The sequence below is a fragment of the Cornus florida genome, unplaced genomic scaffold (assembly GCF_030987335.1).
Source record: "Cornus florida cultivar Cherokee Brave unplaced genomic scaffold, ASM3098733v1 CherokeeBrave_3.0.0_Hap2_Chr04, whole genome shotgun sequence".
Classification (NCBI taxonomy): Eukaryota; Viridiplantae; Streptophyta; class Magnoliopsida; order Cornales; family Cornaceae; genus Cornus; species Cornus florida.
In genome coordinates, this window is record NW_026775574.1 from 51,507,692 (window position 1) to 51,535,201 (window position 27,510).

A 27,510-nucleotide genomic window follows, 5' to 3' on the forward strand; every position below is an offset into this window, starting at 1 on the left:
TATTTCTTGACCATCATATATTGTTTTTTTCCCCAATTTAGCTCTAATCTAGCATGTGTATAGGGATAGAGGCGGATTCACTTCCCTAGTCCTCTTTACTTGTATTTCATCTCCTTTAAATTCTTGTAAGCTTTTATTTTATGTATCTTAATTTCATTGCTTAAGTGACAACCAACAAATCCTCTATGAACACCCCGTATCATTCTAAAAAGACTCTAAACACTTAGGTTGCCATAGATTAGCGCAATCCCAGTGGTTTGACTTACCCGATCAATAGCCCTATTTTACAATGATTCGTGCTATTGCGAAGGTTGATTTATTATGGATCGAATTCTCAACCTATCATCAACCTCCACCCCCTCGGGGATTTTAAATTCTTTCATTATAGAGTTAATGGTGAACTTGATATGCCGTACGGACAGAATCATTTCTCTCTCTTTTTTTTTAGAAAATACTATTTGATCTACCGGAAGTAGATACTTCTGTTTGGGGTAGGGAATCACCCATTCGCATGGTTGAATCGTTTGAAGATTCGAGAGGGTTAGAAACCCGAGGAGGAGGAACCCTAATAAGAGTAGGGGAAGACGAGGGTGTGGACTTAGAGTCTATAATCTCTATATGGTCGTGAGTGGGTGACGTGCTCATGGTACAAAATCAAAGAAATAGATAAGGAACTAACCTGTTGTCATGATGAAGCAATGAACGCAGTGAACACAATGAGTACAGGGAAGGCAAAAACGAGTTTTGAGGAAGCTCTTGAGTCAAAATGGCAATGGACACTTCTTGAACTGCCTCTTACAAAATTGGAAACCGTGCACCTTCAATTTCCTTTTAATTAGGAGCTTTAGTCCAATTAAAGAGGGAATTGGGGGCGAAGTGTGGGGGAAAAATTTCCCTCCAGTAAAAGTCATCCACGTCACCGCAATAAAGAATTACATTTTTTATCTTTCGATGGATTACAGAAGCTCAACCCTGGTTAAGCCCAAATTATTTAACTACCAGCCCAAGGTCACTAATGTTAAACTTTTAGCTCGTTAACAAGCTCAGCCGATCCAAGTTATATTTGGCCCAGATTCATCAAAGATGGAACAAGTCCTAATAATCACAGGATCCTACATAGAAGGAAAGCTCTATGTAGGAAAAGTCTGGCATGGAAAGAATTATGAAAAAGAAAGTACTTTATATGTAAAGAATGATGTATATGGAATAAATTGGAGAAGAAGCAAGGCGAGTCCTACCATAATTCCACCATCTTTTTATATATAAATAGAGGCAGAGACCTCCACTAAAGATCATCAAGCAATATACGCTTTTTCTCTAGATAATTCTTGTCAACTGTTATTTTTCTTAAGTTGTATTTTTTTCTTTTAACTATTTTAGTTAAGTGAATTTTTGCACCTACAGTAATTATATAAGTGGATATATATATATATGTATATTTTATATATTTCCTTTTTCTTTTATTATTCTATAAGGAAATTAGATGGGATGAAGAATATGATTTTGTTATAGGTAGTGTATATATATCTATATATTGATAGTCTGCCAAAGGGTTTTCAAAACCTTATCCACATACTGTGGAGGCAGAGAGATAGAGAGGAGAAACCGAGAGAGAAGAAAAAGGTTTTCGGCCAAGGTTAATGCCAAACCAAGGAGGACGGAAAGGAGGCTTGCTCGGGGATGGGGATAGAGCAGCAGAGAGTCCAACGGCAACCAAGGTTGCCGTAATCAAGGAAGGAGAATGCGGTTTAAGGTTTCAATCCAAAATCCTTAAAGATAAGTTCTTCTCCTACTCTCTCCCTTAGATTCATGTTCTATGCATGCCAAGGTTAGTTCCACGACTAATAAGATATTAAATCAATCTATTATGCATGCTTGATGTGACAACCAGAATTTTTAGGATTTTAATTAATATTTATTTCATGATTTTAATTGACAAAGATTGATATTTAGAGATATTGGGTCTGATTTATGGGATTTATAAATTGATGAGTGTGTGTGAATAATTGATTAAGGTGGAGGAGATTTATTATTATTTTACTTGAGATAGTTTGTTCACGTGGATATGCTGATGGGTGTTGTAATGGTTTGGGGGTAATTGATTATACTACCTTTATTTTTGGAATTATAGTTTATATATATATATATATATATATATATATATATATATATATAATATGCTGTTTGTTTGATGAAAGAGATAAGAGGGAGCAACAGAATGAGGAAGGAAAGAAAAAGAGATTGTGATGATGTTACGGGTCCCACTAGTTGAAATTTTGGCTAAAAATTTCTTTGGCTTTGACTACTCACGTGGGTTTGTGTTATGGTGGCTGTGATCAGTTGAGAATTCGATCTATAATAAATCAACCTTCGCAATAACACGAATCATTGTAAAATAGGACAATTGGTCGGGTAAGTCGAACCAGTGGGACTGCGCTAATCTATAGCAACCAAGGTCTTTGAAATCACTTTTAGTTTGATGAAGGGTGTATAGAGTTTTGATTGGTTTGTCACTTAGTTACTAGAATTGAAATGTGCTTAAAGCAATAAATTGTAAGAAATTAAAGAAATAAAGGCAATTAAGAAAGGACTAGGGAAGTGAATCCACTACCCATCAATAAGCATGCTAGGATATGATTTACTTGGGGAAATAACATATATATATAACCATGGAATGCAACAACACAACATTGATACATTACCTTCAAGAACTATATAAAATCAAGATACAAGAATAACCTATCAAAGCATTACATGTTTTGGTTACCTAAACTAGGATGCAACCTTAGACATGATTACCAAGCCATAGATTATCAAGCCCTTAATCTCATAATAAAAGCACATGAACTAGAAATCGAGAAGAATCTATCAAAGGAAAGCCCTAAGCAATAGATTATCAAATTTCCTAACTATCATGCCAATAAAACACTTCAATGAACTCATCTCCATTGTCACTATGAAAATATAGCAATATAATCATGAGAGAAAAACAATCTAAGACAAGATATTTAACCCAAAATGATCATTTATAGAACTTGAAATTCATTACATCATATGAAATGGTCTAATTCATGGAAAAGTTACATATATACATTATACCCCAAATATAAATCAAAACCAAGCAATGCTTACAAAATGGGGCTTCATCACCTCCCTAGATAGAGGTTCAGTTAACCATAGGAGCAATAGAGGAAGGAGAAGAGATCATCATCCCCACCATTTTCGCACCTCAAGGCCATAAGACACCCAAACCCTCTTGCTCACAATATTTCTCTCTCTAAAACCTTGCAAAATGAGATATATCTCTCATCTATATGAGATAACCTCCTATATACACTCAAAACCTACTCCCCATGCTGAAAATCTCGAGCTCCAACCTCTGGCTCACTCTCCACCACATAAAATGAAGATAAGTGAACAAAAATGCTGAAAAAGAGGAGCAAGTGAACTGCCTGCAGAGGGTCGGCGGGCGCCCGTGAGGCGCCGGCGGGTGCTCGCGGAAGCTATGGCTCACTAGGATGGCACTGGCATGTTTGTCGGGCGCCCGCGGCGCGACGGCGGGGACCCACGGTAGTGCGCGGGAGCTGTGGCGGGGGCTGCTGCAAGGCCCCGCGAAAGAGGCCAGAGAGTTTGGGGTTAGCGGGAGCTCCGTGGGCACCCGCGGAGGCTGCAGCTGCACTTCAATTCTTGATGGCTAGAGTGATGACCCACGTCCCTTATGAAACACAAAGCCATGTCACCAGAAAAACGGTAATAGAAGCGGCTTGCTCAAAAAGATGATTTCCCGACACGGCGCATGCATTTCAACACAAATGATGTCAGAACCGCTTCTTTGATCACTCTCGGGAACAAAACCTGAAATTCGAAAGAAATACACAATTGGAGTTAAACTATACATTATACTCCATTCAAGGACTTAACTAGTGCAAGAAGGGGCACTTGAATATGCAATATTCGGCGCTTATCACACCCCCAAACATACATTTTGCTAGTATCTTAGCAACACAATATATAGAATCTAGCAAAAATGACACATGCATCAATCATTAATCAAGAAATTTATCTATGAAGCTCAAATGTAACATGGAATGACAAAAAATTGGAGGAAGTTCCATTAAACAGACTACCTTGCATAAATGAAGCCTTAATAATCAAAATAACATAAATGAGTTCAATCTTAAATGCATCAATCATTAAGCTTTATATAAAAACTTCAATTATCATCTCTTAAATAATCATGAACTCTCACTTCAGTGAAAGTGAGCCGAAATCCCAATATACGGTTTTAACCCTCTTTTTCAATCCCAAAAACACATTTTCACATCTTTAAATCTCCTTCAAAATGAGGTCCCCATGGCATAGTTTTATTCACAGTGCAACTTTTGTTGCTTATTGAGAACTCTATTGTTTAACCCAAAAGAAAGCATACAATTGGTTGTGTAATGCCAAAATCCCTTAAGCTTGCTAACCAACCCATGTAGCAAGTGTTAGGCCAACAACTCCCAAACCATATGGCTTTAGGGTGCTAAGTGTAGAAACACTCCTAGGGCTTAATAACTTGAGCTGGAAAGGCTACGAACTTCGACGAACCAAATTTATTTATTATTATTATTTTTTTTTTTGAATAACCGTGCAATGTCTAGGTTCTTTAAGCTTTCTATCCAACCCATGTAGCAAGCATTAGGCCAACAACTCCCAAACCAGTTGGCTTTAGGGTGCTAAGTGTAGAAACACTCCTAGGGCTTAATAACTCGAGCTGGAAAGGCTACGAACTTCGATTGGTCATTGATTGCTTCTCTTTTATTTTTAATTTTTTTATATATAAAAAAAAAACTATGCCAAGGGTATCCATTCATTAGGGTCATTAATTCAAATCACTGAGTCCCGATCAAGGTCAATTTGGGTTGCATGCCTCACAATTAGGTTTCTGCTGTGCAAATGTGCAATGTGAAGCATAAAAGAGTATAAAATCCGACGAAAAATTAATTGAAGTCTTTATACAACCAACTATGAATCAACATGCTTATTTCAAAAGTTTCCTTATTTTCAAAAATTACCTTGGCTTCTATACACAAAGTATTAAGTACATGCTTCAACCTTCAAAAAGTTCCATGGTTACACTATTATTGCTTTCAACAACATGATTTTATTAACTTAAGAGCATCAAAAATGAGTAAAAATCATACGAATGAAAGCACATGCACCCCCAAACTTGAATGTCACATTGTCCTCAATGTGAGAAGATAAAGGATTAGAGAAATAAAAAGAAAAATAGAGAGTGCGAAGAACAATAGTACCAAGTTGAGGAGGAAAAGAGTGGCGGTGCAAAAATAAGCCACTTTGTGAATTCCAAAAGCATACCCCCAAACTTGAAATCAAAAACCTGTCAAAAACATCTATATAGAGCAAGAATCAAATGAATCCAAAAAAAATTATTAACGATAATTGCAATTTATTTCAAAGTTAAAATCTATGCAAAATAACAAAAGAGATGCAGTTAAAAGTTTAAAAGAAGTGGAAAAGAAATGTGAAACGCGGCCCAAAAGAAGTCTAAAAGTAGTATTACTGCAAAAGGAAAATAAAACGAGAAACAGGAAATCAATCTTCCATCGGTGCGGAGGAAGAAGTGTGCGCCTGGCGCTCAGTCAATCAATGACTGAAGCATAGCTTGCAAAATCTCTTAATTCTCTTGAGTCTTCTGGACGGCACCCTCAATAGTGTCAAAGCGCAAGTCAAATGCATCAAATAGAGCATTCATGGCGAGATAGTCAGCTCGAGTCATGACATCCAGCGGCGGCGCAAAAGGGGCTACTGGAGCATCGAAGGCATCATGAGCAGGAGGAGTAGGAGCCACCGGGGGAGGCGGCGCATCCCAATCCAACACGCCGCCAATGCGGGCCTAACGGGACTTCTGAAGCTGAGCTGTGCTGGACTTTCAGACCCCAAGGTTGAAATTAAACACATCTTTCCTTTTCTCCTCACTACGGGGAGGTCGGAACCCCGCATTTTTTAGCAATCTGGTGATAAGGTAGGGAAATGGGAAGGCCCAGGTCGTGGTGGTGCGGGAGCGAACCAAAATCAATTCATTGTAGATTTTCAGCAATTGGTCCCAAACAAGCTATGGGACGCAAAACCAACACTCCGTTTCAACATAGTAGAGGGTTTTCAGAAATTCCCCCTTTCTCTCGGAATAGCCTGGCACGGGAAGGACGTTCTTGGCCAGGACCGAATCAAGGAACCACAGCAGGCATGGCAAGTACGATTTGTTGGTGCTTGTGGGGTTCGGTTGCCGGTGAAGAGACCATGACAAATTTCCCCCACAATGTCCTGCAAGGAAGGACGATTAGGACCTTCGACATAACGGGGGCGGCCCGCCTCATCAAGCGCCGGAGATGCCAGTAGGCAATCCATTGCCATAGCAAGGGCATCCATGTTAAATTCGTACTCATAGCCATCAATGGTGGTTTTGAGCTTGTCCAGTTCGGCACAGGAATGGAACATGTTGGCATAGAATAGGCGGACCACACGCGGGTAATAAGCATGAGCACGTGGTTTGAAAAGCAATGTGAGGCCACACTCTTGCAACTCACGAACAAACCATGCCGTCTCAGGATTGGTCTCAAAAGCATTTGCAATGTCGAAGATGGCTTCGGTTTCGATTGACCAATCCGCCCAATTTGGGGTTGGTGGCTCATTAGAAGGGCCCTTGGATGATCGAGATCGCTTAGATGCATCTTTGGAAGCCATTGGATTGAGGAAAGTTGGTTCAGGACTTTTAGCGAACACCTGGTGTGCAGCACAATTGGGAAGAGAGAAAAATGTTGGTTAAAGATTAAAAAACCCAAAAATTTTAACCTACAATTAAGCATGCACAAACCCAAAATACACTACAACCTTCACCACATCATTCCCATCCTCCATTGTTCACAAAATGAAAGAAGAATCAAAGAAGTAAAAGATGAATAGAAACTTACCCAATGAGGAGGAACAAGGTTTTCTCAATCTTGAATAAGAGCTAAGGAGGATGGATTGTTGAAATTGGATGATGGTGATGGAGATTGGAGATGGGAAGATGAATAATGGGAGAGAGAGACGGATGGTTGGAGGGTTTGAAAGGTGTGGGGCGAGAGTAGAGAGAATGGGATAAGTTTAAAGAACCAAGATGGGCTTTCAAGCCCATTTTAATGCCAGCGAAGGGGATCCGCGAGCGCCCGCGGTGCGTGGAATGGGCCTGTAATGTTTCGCGGGGGCCCGCGGGGGCTCGGCGGGGCCCCGCGACTGTGCTGAGTGCACTGGCATGATTCACAGGTGCCCGTGGCGACGCGGCGGGCGCCCGCGGGAGCTCTTGAAATGCTGCCTTGTGCAGCCAATTCAGGCTTTCCGACACACTAGCGGTCATAAGATGCAAACACTAAGAACTTTGGATAGAACGAAAGACGTGTCCAAATGACTTCGAATATTTCTTGAAGTTGAACAAAGCTATGGACATGAGGAAAATGACCAAATGGAATTTTCGGAGTGCCCAATGAACTAATGAAGGAAACATGCACATTCTTGGTCGACTTCGCCACTTCCCGGAGAAGTCTTGTCACTGGACATGTAGAAGACGAAAGCTAAGAATTTGGAAGAATTACTTCTCATGAATGCTAAATTTAATGTCAATAGCTAGACGAACCAGGCTTAGCATGGCAATCTAGTCCTCATAAATTGGGTCCGTCAATAGGACTTTCTCAATTTTTCAGATAGGGATGATGCCATCAACATAAGGCTTAAGGCGTTGGCCGTTAACCTTGAAGAGAGATCCATTGGTAGGATCTTGGAGTTCGACCACTTCATGAGGAAAGACAGAAGTGATGATGTATGGACCATCCCACCTTGACCGGAGTTTACCGGGAAAGAGCTTCAAGCGGGAATTGAAAAGCCAAGCTTTTTGTCCCGGGGCAAAAGACTTGTTGACAATATGTTTGTCGTGAAAATCTTTAATCTTTGTCTTATAGATTTTAGCGCTTTCATACGCATCATTTCGAAGTTCCTCAAGCTCATTAAGCTGCAATTTGTGAGTAGAGCCGGCTTGTTGGAGATCAAAGTTGAGCCTTTTTATGGCCCAATAAGCATGGTGCTCTAGTTCGACTAGGAGATGGCAAGCTTTTCCAAAGACAAGCCGATATGGTGGCATGCCAATGGGAGTCTTATAAGCTATCCGGTAAGCCCAAAGTGCATCGTTTAGTCTCAACGACCAATCTTTGCGGTCCGGGCGAACCATTTTTTCCAAGATGTGCTTAATCTCCCGATTAGATACTTCCACTTGACCACTCGTTTGAGGATGGTAAGGTGTGGCAACCTTGTGAAGGACGGAGTACTTGGAGAGGACGGATTTAAGGTAACAATTACGGAAATGAGAGCCACCGTCACTGATGATTGCTCGGGGCGTACCAAAATGACTAAAGATGTTGGATTGAATGAATTAGATCACAACTTTATGATCATCGGTTCTGAATCCACCGCTAAAAGAATATACTCATAGCCATAAGAAGATGGAAATGGTCCCATGAAGTCGATCCCCCATACATCAAAATTTTTTATAATTAGGACAGGAGTGAGGGGCATCGTGTCTCTCCTAGACATGGATCCCAGCTTTTGGCAATGCTCACAAGATTTGCAGAAGTTGAAAGCATCCCGAAACAAGATGGCTAATAAAATCCACTTTGAAGGACTTTGTCGGCTGTCTTTTTGGCACTAAAGTGTCCCCCACACGCGAGAGTGTGGCAGAAATTTAGGACACTCGTGATTTCAGTTTTAAAGATGCATCGCCGGATAATTTGATCAGTGCAATATTTGAACAACTCCGGATCTTCCCAAAAGAAATGCTTAACTTGGGAGAAGAAACGGTCTCTTTATTGTTTGGACCAATTGGAGGGAATTTTGCCTATTGCTAGATAATTGACAATATCCGTGTACCAAGGGAGACTTGAATGGGAAATCTGAAAAATTTGCCCATTCGGAAAGGAATCACGGACGGCAGCAAATTCGGAAGATTTTTCAATGAGCAAGCGAGAGAGATGATCGGCGACAACATTGTCAGTCCCTTTTTTGTCCCGGATTTCGATGTCAAACTCTTGAAGTAAGAGTCTCTATCGAATTAGGTGAGGTTTGGTCTCTTTTTTTGCTAACAAATGCTGAAGAGTGGCATGATCCGAGAAGACTATGACCTTGGAACCAAGAAGATAGGAGCGGAATTTATCCAAGGCATACACCACAGCTAGCAGTTCTTTTTCAATGGTGGTGTAATTTAACTGAGCATCAGAGCGAGTCTTGCTCGCATAATAGATAGCATGCGGAAGCTTGTCCATATGCTGACCCAAAACTGCACCTAATGCATAATCGGATGCATTACATATGATCTCAAAAGGGAGAGACCAATTGGGCAGTTTCATGATAGGGGCAGACGAAAGAACAGTACGAAGTTTAATGAACGCCTCCATACAAGCTTTATCAAAATTAAAAGAAACATCCTTGGCAAGAAGATTACACAAGGGCCGAGAAATTTTGCTAAAGTTCTTGATGAAGCGATGATAAAATCCGGCATGGCCAAGAAATGAACGGATTTGACGGACGGAATTTGGGGGAGGAAGATTAGAGATTAACTCAACTTTTGCCTTGTCTACCTCAATTCCCCGTTTAGAGATGACATGTCCTAAAACAATGCCTTCTTGGACTATGAAGTGGCTTTTCTCCCAACTTAGAATAAGATTTGTCTCCTTACACCTTTGGAGTATAAGAGATAGATTGTGGAGACAAGAGTCGAAGGAGGAGCCAAAGATGGAAAAATCGTCCATGAAGACTTCCAAGAACTTTTCAACCATATCCGAAAATATGGACATCATGCACCTTTGGAACGTTGCCGAAGCATTACATAGCCCAAAAGCCATGCGTCGATAGGCAAAAGTTCCAAAGGGACATGTAAACGTTGTTTTCTCTTGATCCTGAGGGGCGATTGCCACTTGGTTATAACCGGAATAACCGTCAAGAAAACAATAGAAGCTTTGGCCGGCTAGCCTCTCTAGGATTTGATCAATGAATGGAAGTGGAAAATGATCTTTTCTAGTTGAAGAGTTGAGTTTCTGGTAGTCTATGCACACACGCCACCCGGTGGTGGTTCGTTGTGGCACGAGCTCACCCGTTGAATTTTCAACAACGGTGAGGCCGGATTTCTTTAGGACAACTTGCGTGAGACTCACCCACTTACTATCGGAGATGGGGTAGATGATTCTCGTATCTAGCAATTTTATCACTTTTTTCATTACCACTTCCTTAATGTTAGGATTCAACCGGCGCTGGACCTCTCTAGAAGGCTTCGCGTCCTCCTCCATATGAATGCGATGCATATAAATAGAGAGGTCAATTCCTTTCAAGTCAGCCACTGCCCAACCAATAGCTTCTTTATGCTCTTGGAGCACCGCTAAAAGGTTGGTTTCTTGGTCCTTTAGAAGGTCCGATGCAATGATGACCTGGAGAGTTTGATTTGAACCAAGTAATACATACTTGAGGTGAGCCGGGAGCGGTTTTAGCACAAGTTGTGGAGGAGACTTCAAGGAAGGGACCGGAGGAGTAGAAGAAAGTTGAGGAAGCGATTCTTTTGGAATTTTCCAAGGAGGAGTATCCATGATAGCATTTATGTCAAGCAAGGAGTTCACTTCTTGGATGGATTGGTCAATGTCAAAACTTGAGAAGTTGAAATGAGATATACAAGTTTCAAAATGATCTTTGCTTAGCACAAAGGGGAGAGATTCCTCGACCACTTTATCTATTACATCTATAAGGAAACAATCATCTTCATCGGAAGGATGTTGAGTTGCATGGAAGATGTGAAGTTTGACTTGCATGTTTCCAAAAGCAATGTCCATCACCCCAGTTCAGCAATTAATTGAAGCATTAGCCGTAGCTAAAAATGGCCAATCAAGGATCACGGGAATGTGCTTTTTTGGATCATGGACCGGTTCCGTGTCAAGAACCACAAAGTCTACCAGGAAGTAGAATTTGTCCACTTTGATGATCACATCCTCAAGAATGCCTCGTGGATGCTTGACCGATCTATCGGCAAGTTGCAAAACCACGGAAGTTGGCTTTAGATCTCCCAGCCCAAGTTGCAAGTAAACTGAATATGGAATCAAATTTACACTAGCTCCTAAGTCAAGGAGGGCCCGTTCTATCTTGTTGTCGCCAATGACACACGAGATAGTTGGAGCGCCCGGATCCTTATACTTTGGAGGAGCACTGTGTTGAATGATTACGCTCACATTTTCAGTTAACCTTACTTTCTTTGGCAAATGATTTTTAGAAGTGCGCTTTTGAGTGCACAAGTCTTTGAGAAATTTTGCATAGGGGGGGATTTGCTTTATAGCATCTAATAAAGGCAAGTTAATCTTCACTTGCTTGAAAACTTCCCACATGTCTTGAATTTTGCAATTCTTATTCCCGAAATGTGTCGACTCTTGGAGACATTGAGGAAACGGAGCTTTTGGCTCGTAAGAAGTTTCCACATTTGGGGTGACAAGCTTGGGATTTTCATGAGTAGAATTTGGATTTTTAGAAGTGACTTTTGGATTGGAGGAGCTAGGATTTGGACTTTCCGAAGGAGAATTTTGCTCATCCTTGGTTCCATCAACCTTATTGTCAACAACTCGACCACTCCTAAGGGTGGTGATTGCTTAAACATGTTCACAACTCGGCCCACTCGGAGGAGGGGTTTCATCAATCACATGCATCCCTCTAGGATTTTCAAATGGTTGAGCAGGAAGCTTACCCTTGTCCTTTTGAAGCAATTGGTTCACAGAGTTTGCTATTTGTCCCACTTGATTCTCAAGGTTAGCTATGGACTGAGTATGAGAATGAACCATTTGAAGAGTAGGCTACAAAGATGTCAAAAGTTGCTTGTTAGAATCCATAATTTACTTATTCAATGATTCCATCATTTACTTGTTTACAGCCACTATCTCATCAGTTGGATACACGGGAGGTTGAGTGGAGACATTTGGATTGTAAGGAAGACGGTAGCTTGAAAAAGCCTGAAATTGCCTACCTTAAAATTGAGAAGAGGTCTGATTTTGATGCCCTTGATTTTGAAATTGGGAATTTTGTAGGGCTTGTTGCCTCCACAAAAAATTCGGGTGATCTCGCCATCCCAGATTGAAAGTATTGGAATATAGATTATTTTCGGGCCTTGAGAACATTGCATTAGCTTGCTTTTAATTGAGGTTGGAAAATTGCTCCGGTGTGGGACAATCTTCCGAGAAATGAAATGGACTAGTACATGATGCACACACCGAGCTAGTTGAATTCTGAGACAAAGAGGGGGAGAGATGTGGTGCCATTAATTGATAAAATTTATGAGCTATGGCATCTACTTGAGATGATTCTTCCCTCATGGTCTTTGGTTGACATGGAGTGGATTTTTTTGTATTGGTTGAGGTTGGACCACCACGAGAATTATGTTGTAACGAGTTTTCACTCAAATTCTCAAGCAGGGTCCATGCCTCATCCGGACTTTTAGACATGAACATCCCCCCACAAGATGAGTCAACCATGAATCTATGTGGGTCGGTTAACCCAGCATAGAAAGCTTGCACCAATTGCCATTTTGGAATTAGGTGGTGCGGGCATTTCCTTAAGAGGTCTTGAAGTCTCTCCCAAGTCTCATGGAGTTGTTCTCCATTAATTTGAGAAAAAGCTGAGAATAGAACGCCTCATTAGGTTGGTTTTACTCATTGGGTAATATTTCTTTAAGAATTCTTGCTGCAATTGGGCCCATGAAATGATTGAATTTGCAGCAAGGGAGTTGAACCAGTATTTTGCCCTTTCTTTTAAGGAGAATGGAAAGAGATACAATTGGAGAGCATTGTCAGGGATGCCCCGAATCTTGATGGTAGAACATATTTCGAGGAATTTATCAATATGCTTATAGGGATCCTCATTCTCAAAGCCATGAAAAGATGGAAGCATTTGGATGGTGCTGGATTTAATTTCATATTGAGCCACCTCAATATTTGGCATCACAATGCACGAGGGAGAAGCATAGGCGGTAGGGATGAAATGGTCCCGAAGAGTCATAGGGACTACATTTGGAATTTCGGCCCTATCATTATAAATTCCCTCATTTTCGACATTTCCTACATTTTCCTCCATTGTGTTAAATTCAATTTCAAGTTCTCTTATGCTTGAAGATTCCCTAAGGTCTCGTCTAAGAGTTCTTTCAAGTGAATTTATGTCAACTGGCGAGTCAAGTGTGGGTAGGGAAAGTGGTCTACGGCCAAACATCAACAACTCACAACACAACCATCACAACAATTTATCATCATCAACTCCACATACGATGTTCCCTTTCTCTGCAATTATCAAGACAAGGACTGATGCTTGTACACGAAATTTAAACAAGATAATAGCCTCAACAAGGGCTTTAAAACTAAATTATCACTAATCTTAACACATGCACAATATTCACAATGTTGAAACTAGAAGGTCAAGAGACTTACCTTGGGTCCTCTAGACTTACAGATTAGCTAGCTTTCCCTCGGCGAGCTTCAAGTCCCTAGGATCTCACTTACAATACAAGATGGTCAAAACCACACAAGGAAATATTCACAAAACACAATATTAACAATCAAACCAAAATGAACCCTAGAACTTCGGTTGCTAAACCGTTTGCAATCCCCAGCAACGGCGTCAAAAATTGATCAATTGAGAATTCGATCTATAATAAATCAACCTTCGCAATAGCACGAATCATTGTAAAATAGGGCTATTGGTCGGGTAAGTCGAACCACTAGGACTGCGCTAATCTATAGCAACCAAGGTCTTTGAAATCACTTTTAGTTTGATAAATGGTGTATAGAGTTTTGATTGGTTTGTCAGTTAGTTACTAGAATTGAAATGTGCTTAAAGCAATAAATTGCAAAAAATTAAAGAGATAAAGGCAATTAAGAAAGGACTAGGGAAGTGAATCCACTACCCATCAATAAGCATGCTAGGATATGATTTACTTGGGGAAATAACATGTATATATAACCATGGAATGCAACAACACAACATTGATACATTACCTTCAAGAAATATATAAAATCAAGATACAAGAATAACCTATCAAAGCATTACATGTTTTGGTTACCTAAACTAGGATGCAACCTTAGACAGGATCACCAAGCCATAGATTATCAAGCCCTTAATCTCATAATAAAAGCACATGAACTAGAAATCAAGAAGAATCTATCAAAGGAAAGCCCTAAGCAATAGATTATCAAATTTCCTAAATATCATACCAATAAAACACTTCCATGAACTCGTCTCCATTGTCACTATGAAAATATAGCAATATAATCATGAGAGAAAAACAATCTAAGACAAGATATTTAACCCAAAATAATCATTTATAGAACTTGAAATTCATTACATCATATGAAATGCTCTAATTCATGAAAAAGTTACATATATACATTATACACCAAATATAAATCAAAACCAAGCAATGCTTACAAAATGGGGCTTCATCACCTCCCTAGATAGAGGTTTAGTTACCCATAGGAGCAATGGAGGAAGGAGAAGAGATCATCATCCCCACTATTTTCGCACCTCAAGGCCACAAGACACCCAAACCCTCTTGCTCACAATATTTCTCTCTCTAAAACCTTACAAAATGAGATATATCTCTCATCTGTATGAGATAACCTCCTATATACACTCAAAACCTACTCCCCATGTTGAAAATCTCGAGCTCCAACCTCTGGCTCATTCTCCACCACATAAAATGAAGATAAGGGAACAAAAATGCTGAAAAAGAGGAGAAGGTGAACTGCCTGCAGAGGGTTGGCGGGGGCCCGCGAGGCGCCGGCGAGTGCCCGCGGAAGCTATGGCTCGCTAGGATGGCACTGGCATATTTGGTGGGCGCCCGCGGCGCGACGGCGGGCGCCCTCGGTAGTGCGTGGGAGCTGTGGCGGGGGCTGCTGCAAGGCCCCGCGAAAGAGGCCAGAGAGTTTGGGGTTGGCGGGCGCATCGCGGGAGCTCCGTGGGCACCCGCAGAGGCTGCAGCTGCACTTCAATTCTTGATGGCTAGAGTGATGACCCACGTCCCTTATGAAAAACAAAGCCATGTCGCCACAAAAATGGTAATAGAAGCGGCTTGCTCAAAAAGATGATTTCCCGACACGGCGCATGCATTTCAACACAAGTGATGTCAAAACCGCTTCCTTGATCACTCTCGGGAACAAAACCTGAAATCCAAAAAAAATACACAATTGGAGTTAAACTATACATTATACTCCATTCAAGGACTTAACTAGTGCAAGAAGGGGCGCTTAAATATGCAATATTTGGTGCTTATCAGGCTGATTTTGTTGTCTGTTAAGTAATATATATATGTTTCAGATGGGATAAGTGAGGCAGCGAAATGATAAGATAGGAAAAGGAGCAAGTGGCCGAAAGTGGGAGGAGAGAGAGAAATTTGTGATGATGGTAGTGTGTATTGGCGGGACCTATGAAAATATTTTTTGGGCATAAAGCTTTTCACCCTGAATTATTCACGTGGGCTGACTTGTTGTTTGCTAAAGTATATTGATTATGTTGATATTTGTTTGGTAAGCAGTTGGGGGGTTGGGTTAGTGGAATTGCTTGTTTAAATGGGTGTTTTGTGCACTGATGGTTATTGATAGAAAGAGAGCCAAGAAAAATTAAAAAGAAGGCAGGGAGAGCTTTGAGGACATAAAAAGAGGGCCGAGAGTTTTGAGGAGGTACAGAGAGGGCCGAGAGTTTGCAGAGGAGGCCGAGAGCTTAAGGCTTTGATGATCCAGTGAGGACAATTCCTTTTCAGTGCAAGGTTCTCTATACCTTGAATGGCATGGGGTGGTTTTATTTCAATGGTTTTTATTAAATGTTTTAATTAAATGCATATATATTTTTGTTTATATACTCACATGAATACGTATATGTTGTGAAGCTATTTTATTAAACCTCCATAAAATTCTTGTTATGGTTTTGAACTTTTTGTCTCACCACCCTCCAATTTCACGTACCGATGACGAACGGGGATTGCTAGATTCGGGCTTAGGGGGAAGAGTCGGTGTTGCGAGATTTAAATTTTTTTTTTTTGAGACTTTTTTTTTTTTTGTGTATATTTGAGGAAATTGACTTTGTATAAAAAGAGGGTATTTTTTTTTATGATCCTGGTGTATTTTGATGTATTTTGATTTATATAAATTGGGGATTTTATTAGAATTTTCGGGTCATGACAAAATGGTGTCAGAGCATTTTATTAGAAAATTAGGGGCGTGACACTTGAATTGAATGAAAACTTATTTTAAGTGTTATTATGTGTTCTTTCTTAATCTTAAAATTTATTGCATGATAACTTGTTTTGATGTGGGATTAAGATGCATAAATTATTTGGGGATGTCTGAGACTTAGTTAAGACCTTTAGGGACCTTAACAGAGGCGATCGAAATGTCCGAAGGTCGCCGGAGACAAAGAAGACGGAGAGTATCCGGAATGGAGGCGACTGCGTTGGGAATGGAGGCGGCTCCATAAGCAATGAAGGCGGCTTCATGAAGGAAGGAGGCGGCTCCCTCCTAGAGGGAGGCGGCTCTATCCATGGAAATTGGTTTTTGACGTGTTTTTGAGTTCTGTTTTGGTGTTTTGAAGTTCTTGGGTGACTTCGAGGTTTATGGGAGGTTTTAAATGATTATTATTGACATGGTAAAATCCCAGAATGTATAATAAACACTAGTATGCTAAGAACTTAAATAATATGAAATTTTAAAATAAATTGGCATGTTGTTATTGGATATGGATGATTTAATTGCTTACTTTTGTTCTAGCAATTTAAATGGATATTGGGTGATGTTAATTATATTTTGGCAGTATAATATAATCATGTATTATTTTTTATTTTATTATGCTAAGGATTTAAATTAGTATGAAATTCTAATTGAATTTGTATGTTGATAATGGAGGATTTAATTGCTTAAAACTATCCTAGCAATTTAAATGGAGTTTATATGATTTTAATCATGTATTGGCTGTATAATATGATCATATATATATCTGATTTCTATTATGCTTATTACTGGATTTATTTGATGTAATATTATATATGTTGCATCATTTATTAGATTGTATGGTTTAATGCACCAGTATGTGATGGTGACATTCTAGGGACGGATTAACCAAAGAAGGTAAGTCATATCTATTCATGTATAAGGGAATGGATTAACTAAAATGTTTAATCCTACTTATATTCGTGTCAGGTCAACGAACAGTTGGATGACATACCATGGTTTACTTTTATGTTTGGTTAGGACGAATTATATATATATAGATATATGTCGTGATATAAGCTTGAGTCTCAGGATCATGGTTAGGGTGCATATATTGCATAAGATGGATAACTGGATATAGTAGATATTTGTGTGCCCTGGTAGGTCTAGGTACTCATGCCCACTTTAAGTGCGATTTGCATGTTGCACACTATAGCCTTGTGAGCATTCTATAGTGTGTGTCTATATATATATATATATATGGACTACTTAGCTATTGTTGAGTTAACTAGGATATATACGTGTATCGAATTTCTGCTTGGAATGCAGTAGAGTAGAACTTGTTTGTGAGCCTGATCCACCATTATTTTTTAGGTGTTCATCAGGTGTAGAGATGGTTTGTGCTAAGCAGAGACCAGTCTACTTCACTCTTACACTTGTACATAGAGGATTCATTTATAGTTCAGTTTTTAGATGTAGATAGTTATTACTGTTATTTATTTAGTTTTAGATTTTCTAGGGGTCCACACAGGATGGATTCCGGAGTTGTATTACTAGAGGATTAATTGTATCATAAGAATTTATTAATGAAAATATATTCTGAGGATTTTAAATATTGGATTATCATTTAGTTTCCATTTTAGCATTTTATCTATTCCTAGTTATCCTTTTGTATTCTGTGTTCGTTTATTGCCGATTTGTTTTTTATTTCTCTGGGCATTCGGGCGTGGGCTGGACAACCCGCATTCGGAAATTCGGGTGTATCACAATTATGGTGGTGTACGTCTAGGTTATCAGGGTGTTTCAAATTTTTATTTTTATTTTTATTTTTTCTGCTGTGGTGGTGGTTCTGGTAGCATTTGGGTGTGTTGGTGGTGTTGTCTTGGTATGGTGGTGGTTCTGGTAGCGTCTGGGACGTATAAGTATGAGTTGGCTATGGCTGTTTTCATTTTTTTTTTCCCCTTTGTGGTAGTTATGGTGGTGTACAGTTATTTAGCTATTTACAAAATATATATTATTTTTTATGTTTATGTTGTGGTGGTGGTTTCTCGGTGTGGTGGTGGTTATGGCGGTATACGTTTTGTTATATATAAACTATATCTCCATGTATAAAAGAGATGGAGAGTTTAGTTTGGTCCATTAAAATTAGTTATGATGTTAAATTTGTAATTTTATGATTTAAATTGAGTTGTTGACAAGTCAAATGGTTAAAAGGTAATTTTCTATGGTCTTAGAGGTCTGGGGGAGTGTCAATGCACATTTTTGAAATCTCAGGGGATGTCAATGTAAAAAAAGCCATTGACCGTCCGCCAAGTTACGTTAACCAAAATCTCAGGGGGTGTCAGTACAATTTATCCTAATATTTAAGTGATTTATGAACCATTAAATATGTTTATTTCATTGATTAGTTAGACAATTATTATTGTATTAAAATTACATTTAGTAAAATAACACATTTTCACTACATTTATTCTTGTTGTTAAAATTTATTCTCATTATATTTATTTTTAACACAATACCTTTAAATCTATTTCTTATTCTTCAAAACTATGCCATTAAATTTGGTTCTTATTCTTCAACACAACGTCCTTTAAATCTTATTGTCACCGCATTTAATCTTCAACTCAACAGTCAACACCCTTAAATCTTATTTTCAACACATTTAATCTTCAACTCAACACCTTTAAATCTTATTCTCAACACATTTATTCTTGAACTCAACACCCTTAAATCTTATTTTCAACACATTTATTATTCAACTCAACACTCTTAAATCTTATTCTCAACACAGCTTAACATCCTTAAATCTTAGTTTCAGCATATTTAATCTTCAACTCAACACCCATAAATCTTACTCTTGACACATTTATTCTTCAACTCAACACCCTTAAATCTTATTCTCAACACATCTCAACACCCTTAAATTTTATTCCAACACATTTATTCTTTAGCTCAACACCTTTATATCTTATTCTCAACAGATTTATTATTCAATTCAATACGGTTAAATCTTGTTCTCATCATATTTATTTTTTATCTCAACGCTCTTAAATCTTGTTCTCACCACATTTATTTTTTAACTCAATACAATTAAATTTGGTTCTCAACACGTTTATACTTCAACTCAACACTCTTAAATCTTATTCTCACCACATTTTTTTTGAAACTCAATGGCTTTAATTTAAATCTACACTTCAACACACTTATATTTACATGAATTTTCAAATGATGCATGTTAATTTTTTCCTAACAAACTTAATTTGGATTTATCACCCTTATGCGTATTTTTACCACCCTAAAACTCACACTTCAACATACTTAAATTTACTGAAATTTTCAAATGATCCAAATTAAAAAATATATATATATATTCCGACAAACTTCATATTGATTTCCCCATCCATGTACCTACTTTCATCACCCTTAAATCTACACTTCAACACATTTGATTTTTTAGTAAATTTAAGTGTGTGTAGAGAGTAGATATAAAGTTGTTTAGTTCCAGATGATTTTTGTTAACAAAAATTTAACTTGGAACAATTGAAAAGTACTAAATGTGTAGAAATTCATATTAAAGTCATTACATGTAAACCAAGATGCACTTGGCCATCCAAAGAATATAATTACAAGTTTTGAGACTACAATAGTGTCATTAACGACGAGATTACATCAAACACAAAATGAATAGCCATCATGGGATGGTCATCCTCCTACTCGAATCTTATTACAAAACGAGGTCAAAAGATGGCATCCTCAAATCTAAACTTGTGGAGGAATGTGATCAATTATCTCCTTCTCGTGTCTTGAAAATGTTAAATACAGGGGTGAGTGTACCCACTTAGTAGAGAATGCCTAAATAGCACATCATAAAGTAGAGTAAGTAAAACGCATAACAAGTAAAAGAAATGAAGTAAGAAACTAGGATCATGCTAGGGAATGAAAGGTACACACTCCAACTCATTCAAGATGTCATAAGGTTCAACTAATAAAATGGATGAAATGCATGACGAAATCCGCATACTACGCATACAACCCAAACTCCATACACACCCACACCGAAAACGTGGTAACTAGTCAGACTTTGGGTACCTTCCTTCATCCCTAGGGGGAATTTGTTATCGTTCTTGGCAAAGGGTACCTCCCAACTACCTTTTGGGGTCTGAGTCGCTAAATTATTCACAAGTATCTTCCGTGTCCTTATTAACTAATTAACCCCTCCGAATAAAGGAGTACCACCACAATACCGTGTTTTAAAAAAACAAAAAATTCTCCACAAACTTCTCAAATTCAAGTTCCACATTCCCCCACACATCTCTACACACTCACACCATAATGTGCATGGAATGCCAATAAAATAATGCTACAACACATGCTTTTAATCACACATTGACTCAATTCATCATCTCTTGGTTAAGTAAAACATAGTATTGAATATAATTGACAATATTGAGCACACATAAGTATCTTGTCAAACAATTTGCATACTAGGCATAGAGGAACACAATTTCAATGGCATAGTAGTACAATTGATCACATAGTCTCGTAATCTTTCAAATAATTGAATGACAATACACTGATCACAAGGCAATAAAAGAAGAATGAGATTTTTACCTTAAGCCACATATTGACATATATTGTACACATAGGAACTCATACAACATAAATCATGCAACACACATCATACGTCAATCATCTTTCTACATCAAATTAATCATGCTTGCAAGGGAGAGCAAGAAATAACTTACAACCATCAAATGAATCAATCCAAATGAAACCTATTTTTTATTTTTGGGTGTGTATGTAAGGCCTTGGGGGGTATCTTGGTAGGGGGTTTCTTCTTCCTATTGTACAGTTCATTTTTCCCTTTTATACAATGATTACCTTGGTTAAAAAATAAAGAATAAAAGGATTTGTCAAATTATGCATTTCCTTCAAGCCTTGGTATTTGTTTGTTGCTTGCATTTTTTTTCGGAAGGGCTCAATTGATTTTAAATTACAGAAATTAATATTGTCATGGAATTTTGAACTGAAAATCTAAGCTTTGCACGGAATGGTTTGTTATTTGTCACAAAACATTCTGCTTATATCTCTTGAAGAAGATGAAAAATTTACTTTAACTAATTCGCTTACAGTATATATGATATTCTTTATTAGTATATAGGTGTGCTGAACTTTTTTTAGCATCTCAGAGGGAGAAAGAGTAAGCAGTGTTTAAATTGCTCTTGTTCTAGGAATACTGAATGAACAACAAATGAATGAGTTGGTGAAACTTACACAAGTTCAGCATCATGGATTCGGATACTACGACCTGCAACACTCCCTACTCGCTGAAGGCTCTCATTCAATCTTGTTGAAGGCTGAAACACATCCACTTCTTGCAAAGTAGTAATGAACCAAAGATGACGCGGAAGTTTCTCCAATCGAACACAACTTTTGATGAACAAATTGTGTAGGCTCCGCATAGCTGCCCTACCCATTCTCCATTCTTCGATCTCCAAGTCCACCAACTTCAAGAATTGAAGTTTAGGAAACAAATCCTCATTGCAACTGATCCATTCCTTGGTTTCAGAATCAATGGAACCTTTTAAGAGTTTAAGAATCCGAAGATTTGGAAGCTTCGCTAGCGTTCGCATACAATTGGGTTGGAGATGTGTCTCTAATAGGGTCATCTTGGTGAGTGTCAAAGGAAATGCATGTGGATCCGGAAGATCACAAGCGTTCACTATCTTGAGCGACTGCAAATGGCATAAATGGTCTATACTTTCAAGGAACTCCAGTGTAGCCTGCTTATTTGCACTACATATTCGTAACCTTGTTACGTTTGGAAACATGGCCCTGACCATTAGACGCTTCAAGACTCTGTCAGGACGTACACCGGATAGAGTTTGGATGCTGGAGAGAGCCTTATTGTTGATGTTGTCAGATTCAGGAGGACTTGGAAAACTCGGGAACAAACCCAGGTACAGATGTCTCAAGGATTTCATCTTCCAAATCCCATTGGGTATGGTGTGCACACAAGATTCTCTCATATCCAGCGTCTGCAATTTCAGAAGGTTGCAGATGGAGGGTTGAATGCAGGTGAGGTTTGGAGCATTCACTCTCAAGTATTTCAAATGAAATAGCTTCTTGACACCCTTGGGAATTTTATCCACTTTTATGGTACCCAAATTTAACACCCTCAGAGAGTTGAAACCATTATAAAGTGATCTCCAGAGTCTTTTAGAATCAATTTGATCTTGGAGGGCATCATAGCACTGGAGAGACCGGAGTTGTGAATGATTGGGGATCACGTCTAATTCAGTACCCATGAAGGAATCACCTAGGATGCTTAACCTCAGCACTAGTGTCATCTCTCTATGGTTTGGGTTGGAGTTGTTTGTATATACTTGAAAAAAGTTCTTGGCTTCCGCAATACATATGCAGAGCTCGCGCACTAGATTGAGTACACGACATGTTTTCACTCTGCCATCGGTCCTCCTGGTTCTCACCTGGACCAAACTCTGGCCAATGAGCCCCTCCAAGTATTCTTCTCCCAGATCCTCCATCTTTCTGTTGCCTCTCTGCTCTATAAACCCCTCTGCTATCCACAACTGAATCAGTTTCCTTGCAGGGATCTCCATGTCTTCAGGAAAAGTCCCGAAATACAGGAGGCATATTTTGAGGTGCTCCTGTAAATTGTGGTAACTTAGAGCTACATCACTGCTCCGCATACCGTGACTAACCAGATATTTACCGACGTTATCAGCCAGCCTCGACCACTTCTCTTTACTCCTTCCCTTTCTTTGCAAGATGCCCCCTAACAACACGATGGCAAGTGGTAGGCCATCGCATTTCGCTGCAATTTGTTTCCCTATTGTCTCCAATTCCGGAGGACAGCTTTCCCCTTTGAGTGCCGTTTTAGATAAGAGCTCCCACCTCTGACTGTCATCCAGGAAAGGAAGAGAAATGGAACGTCTTGGGCCAGCATGTGAAGCCACTTCCTCCAACCGAGTAGTGAGCAATATTCTACTTCCATTCGAGTCAACCGGGAAGGCCGGTTTTAGCTCGTCCCATACTTCTTTCCTACACAAGTTATCAATAACTATCAGGTACCTTTTGCCCTCAAGGCAACCCGAAACCACCTCTTTTAGGTCTTCTTCATTTCCGTAGTCGGATTCCTCTGTGCCAACCTGATCCAAAATACACCGAAACAACTCTTCTGTTTTATATTCCTTATATTCTTGAGGAACACTAACCCACGCACGACATGGAAAATGATCATGGATGGATTTGTTATTGAATATCATGGTAGCAAATGTTGTCTTACCCAACCCTTCCATTCCAATAATTGAAAAAACTTGTAGTTGCTTTACCAAGTTCCCGGACACTAGTTGCTTTACCAAATCCTCTTCCTCTTTGCTGAAGCCGACAACATCATCACCGGTCATACACGAACTCGGGCAATGCAAACTTCCATATGCGTTATCATCATATGGGTTGTTTTTGTTGCAGATATTTTTCAGCTTCTGCTTAATAATCTCCAATTTTGCTTTGCCATCACCAAGCTTACGCATATTGCCCAAACAGTACAAAAGCCTTCCTAGCTTACTCCTCCTTTTATGTTCAGAATTGAGGACAAAGTCATCGATTGCATCCTCTGCTTCATAAGCTTCAGTGGTTAACTCCTCCAATTCCTTCTCCTTCAGCTTACTGAGGAGGCTACTCAGTTTCTTGAGCTCGGCCCGGAATGGACGGACTTGGTCCCGCATTTGTGGAAGAAACTCTACATTCTTTTCTAGTTGATGGACCAAATCCTCTATGGCCAAGGAAGCAATTCTGTCATCCATTTGTTCTCTCTTTGCAGCCTACCTCAACTATGAAAAATTGCTCTCTACAATTTCAATACTTTGGTTGTGTATACACAGGTATGCTCACACAATCCAGTTATTGGAAGGATAACCTCAATGAATTAATTCAATTAATGAAGATGGACAACCTACCTCTCTCAAAAAAGATATCCTATTTGAAAATTTTGACAATTTATGAGTCACGATTTTCCTAATAAGACATCTAATTTAAGAATGGGATAGGATCATTTTATCCACATTATTCCTTTTTTTCATTTGTTGAGTCCAGTACAGTTCATTATCTGTTATTGGGCCTAGCAGGTAAAGTGGCTGTCCTACGTCATTGCATCCCTCAGATGCAACAATAATGACTACATGAAGGCAAGTTGTTCACTTACACTATAAAATTACGAAAATGTTCTTCCCGACTCCTTTGGCTTGAACGAATCGAGTACTTGTTCCCACTTGACAGTAACATTTCCACTTGGTGGACTCCAACCAATTGTTTCTCAAGTCTACAAAGAACAGCTTGTCATTATTAGGAGACAATTCCATCCAATAAGATTTTAACTTGATTAAAATAAATGTCACTCCATTTTAAAAAATGGGATCTTTTCACTACAATCAAGATTCCAATGGGCACTTTGTTTCCAGAAGTTGGAGAATTTAGAAGGCAATGGAACACTATTTTCATACCTACCCTATTCTGACTAGTATTGAAGAGTGATCATAAAAGGAGAGAGACTAAAATCACAACACTTTTGATGATTGATCAAAACTCTAACAAGTTTCTTAGAGATGTTAGTTGTGCAACTAGATTTGTTGGACCAAGTAAAGAAAGATGTCTGAGTACCAGCCAAGTCATTTATCCTAGGAGACCAGTGAATGGATCTACCTTGTCTTTCATTGCATGATCCAATGTCATTGAAGTCTCCTAAGAGAATCCATGGATCACTAGTTCAGTTGCTGGATAATTGGGAAATATCATGCCACAGGGTTCTTCTTTCTTAAGTAGAATTAGCATCATTTACAGGTTTAACAAAAAAACAGTGACGAGATAATCCTGTAAGGGAGACAAAACAGTGGATGAATTGACAAGGAGCACTAATTCTGCCCTGAGAGGAGAACTGACAATCCTCAATAATAGGCAATTGTGAAATAGCATTCTCCACGTAGGGAGTAACGTGGCCCTAGTCTCTATAATGAGAAAGTTTATAATATCTTCCGATACTTACAAATGGTACCCCCATCAATAGATAATCATTGAAATTCTCATTTTGTCTTGATACATACAAAAGGGGAGGTTTTTAAGAAAAAAAATGACTCTCTTTGGTGGTAGGGGATATCACATACTAAATACCCAGACTTTTTTTTTCTCTGTAAGTGCTACAAATTTACAAAATCAAGGTTACACGTTATAATGAATTTCCTCAAACACCTAAAAATAATAAAAACTGAATTAAATCGACACAAAATTTCTATTGACCTCGAATCATATAATAATTTATCTCTTGGTGGCACTATGGAACTTGAGTCCACATCATATTTAGACCACTTGCTTTGGAAGTTTGGACCTCTTTGATTGTTAGTTTCCGGCATGCTGAACAATTTTGATAATTCAGCCATATATTGATTTGATTGACCACTACCCCGATGGCCCCATGGCAATCATGAATACTTGTCTGGCAAAAGTTTCTCCAACATTAATTACTTTATCATAAAAGTTTTATACATGATCTTTTACCTTATTCACTGAATGACTGTACTAAACATTAATACAGATGCAGTAATGAACAGGTGAAAAGGTAAAAATTTCAGTTCATTACAGATGCAGTTGAGGGAGTTCATGTAACTTTTTTTCTTTTCTGAGATCACCAGTAATCTAAATTAAGTATCCAAATAAATACACAAGACATTCCAGGCTGCAAAAGTAATTGGGGATTTTAATGTCTGAAGGTCAGCAACAAACCTAGCAAAGGTTTCTTGCTAGTTAGGAACTCATTTTCTTTAATTCTCAATTTGAAGGAGTAAATGAGGCTATTGGGAGCATCTATTTCCACTCTCAATCTAGGAAAATAAATCACTTATTATTATTATTATTATTATTAATTTTTTTTTTTTTTCAGGAAAACAATTTTTTTTTATTATTATTATTTGTGGGTCCTAGTAAAGGGGTCTGTAAATAGGGGTTTCCCAATAACACTCGCTGTGAAACCGAAGGCATTGCTAGTCCAATATTCAAGAGGAACATTGAAGAATTTCAACGAAATGGTAATGTGGCTGAAGATGATCTTGTTGAATGAAGATCTAGAAAGAGAGAAATTTTCAAGTTGATGTATGAGTGAGCTAGGCTTTTTGTAAATGTGATGGGTTTGGTTGTCAATTTTTTGAACTGTTCTAAACCGTCATTTCATCTCCATTGGTCTCCGAGCACAAGAGCCTGTTTTCATTTCTTCAGCATTGAGTTTGCTCGTCCAGATTTTTTATCAGTTACAATTATAGTATGTCAACCCATCATGGGCTACCAAAGTCACAATGGATTGAAAGTTGTAAGTAGTAATTTTCAAGTAATAATTTTTCTATTTGGAAATTTTTAACAATATTTTTTTTCAGGTAAAATATTCTTTTATTTTTACTCTATCGGTATTTAGCAAAGGTTTATATCAAGGTTGATGTCAAGTTCATCGAGCGGGACATGTAAAATAACTTGCCGAAAATTTGTGATTAAATTATTTTTATTAAATTTTAATATTTTTTTTTCGTAAATATTTTACCACAATCAAACATTATAAAATAAAAAAATATTTTTTGAAAAATATTGTATGTCCAAACAATTTACGTCCAAACAAACGGATCTAAGTGTAAAAAATACCCATCCCTTTTTAATTTTTAATATATATTTTTTTACAAGCAAGTAGCTATGAGTCTAAGAATCTCCCTCAATTGAATGCAAAACAACTGAAATCTCAATAAATTTTAGCTTGCTTTACTGAGTTCAGTTATCTGTTTCTTACTATTTTAATTATTTTGGAAAAAGAATGAGATCAAGCCATATCCTGGGTCTATCGTAGACAATGTAGTTTAGTGAAAAATTATTCGAGAAAGAGAAAAATAATTCCGCACGTATTATTTTTGGAGGTGGAAAAGAAATTTCAATGTTTTGTGCTGTTTTAGTTTGACTTTGGTCCCAGAGGAACATAAAATTACTTTGATTATACCGGTAAGACCGAATAAGTAATGTAGGGAAAGAAAAATAACAACTACTCTTGCCTCCCCTAAATCCCTCTCTGAGTATATATGTTTCAAAGAAAAAGAACAACTACACAATATTCATACATTCTCTACAAGAACCATAAAAAACATTTAATGTGTGACCCTGTGTGTGT

The 27,510-nt window shown here is 38.4% G+C and overlaps 1 protein-coding gene across 1 annotated transcript; it reads right to left on the reverse strand.

Annotated features, from left to right (window-relative positions):
• Positions 1–19,829: 19,829 nt before the first annotated feature.
• LOC132303237 (putative disease resistance protein At1g50180) lies at positions 19,830–24,401 on the reverse strand. Its single transcript, XM_059800420.1, has 2 exons — positions 21,573–24,401; positions 19,830–20,150 (listed from the first exon to the last, which is right to left on the reverse strand). Exons 1-2 carry the CDS (start codon positions 24,122–24,124, stop codon positions 20,111–20,113), a joined length of 2,592 nt encoding a protein of 863 aa, XP_059656403.1. The 5' UTR covers positions 24,125–24,401; the 3' UTR covers positions 19,830–20,110.
• Between the last annotated feature and the right edge of the window lie 3,109 nt (positions 24,402–27,510).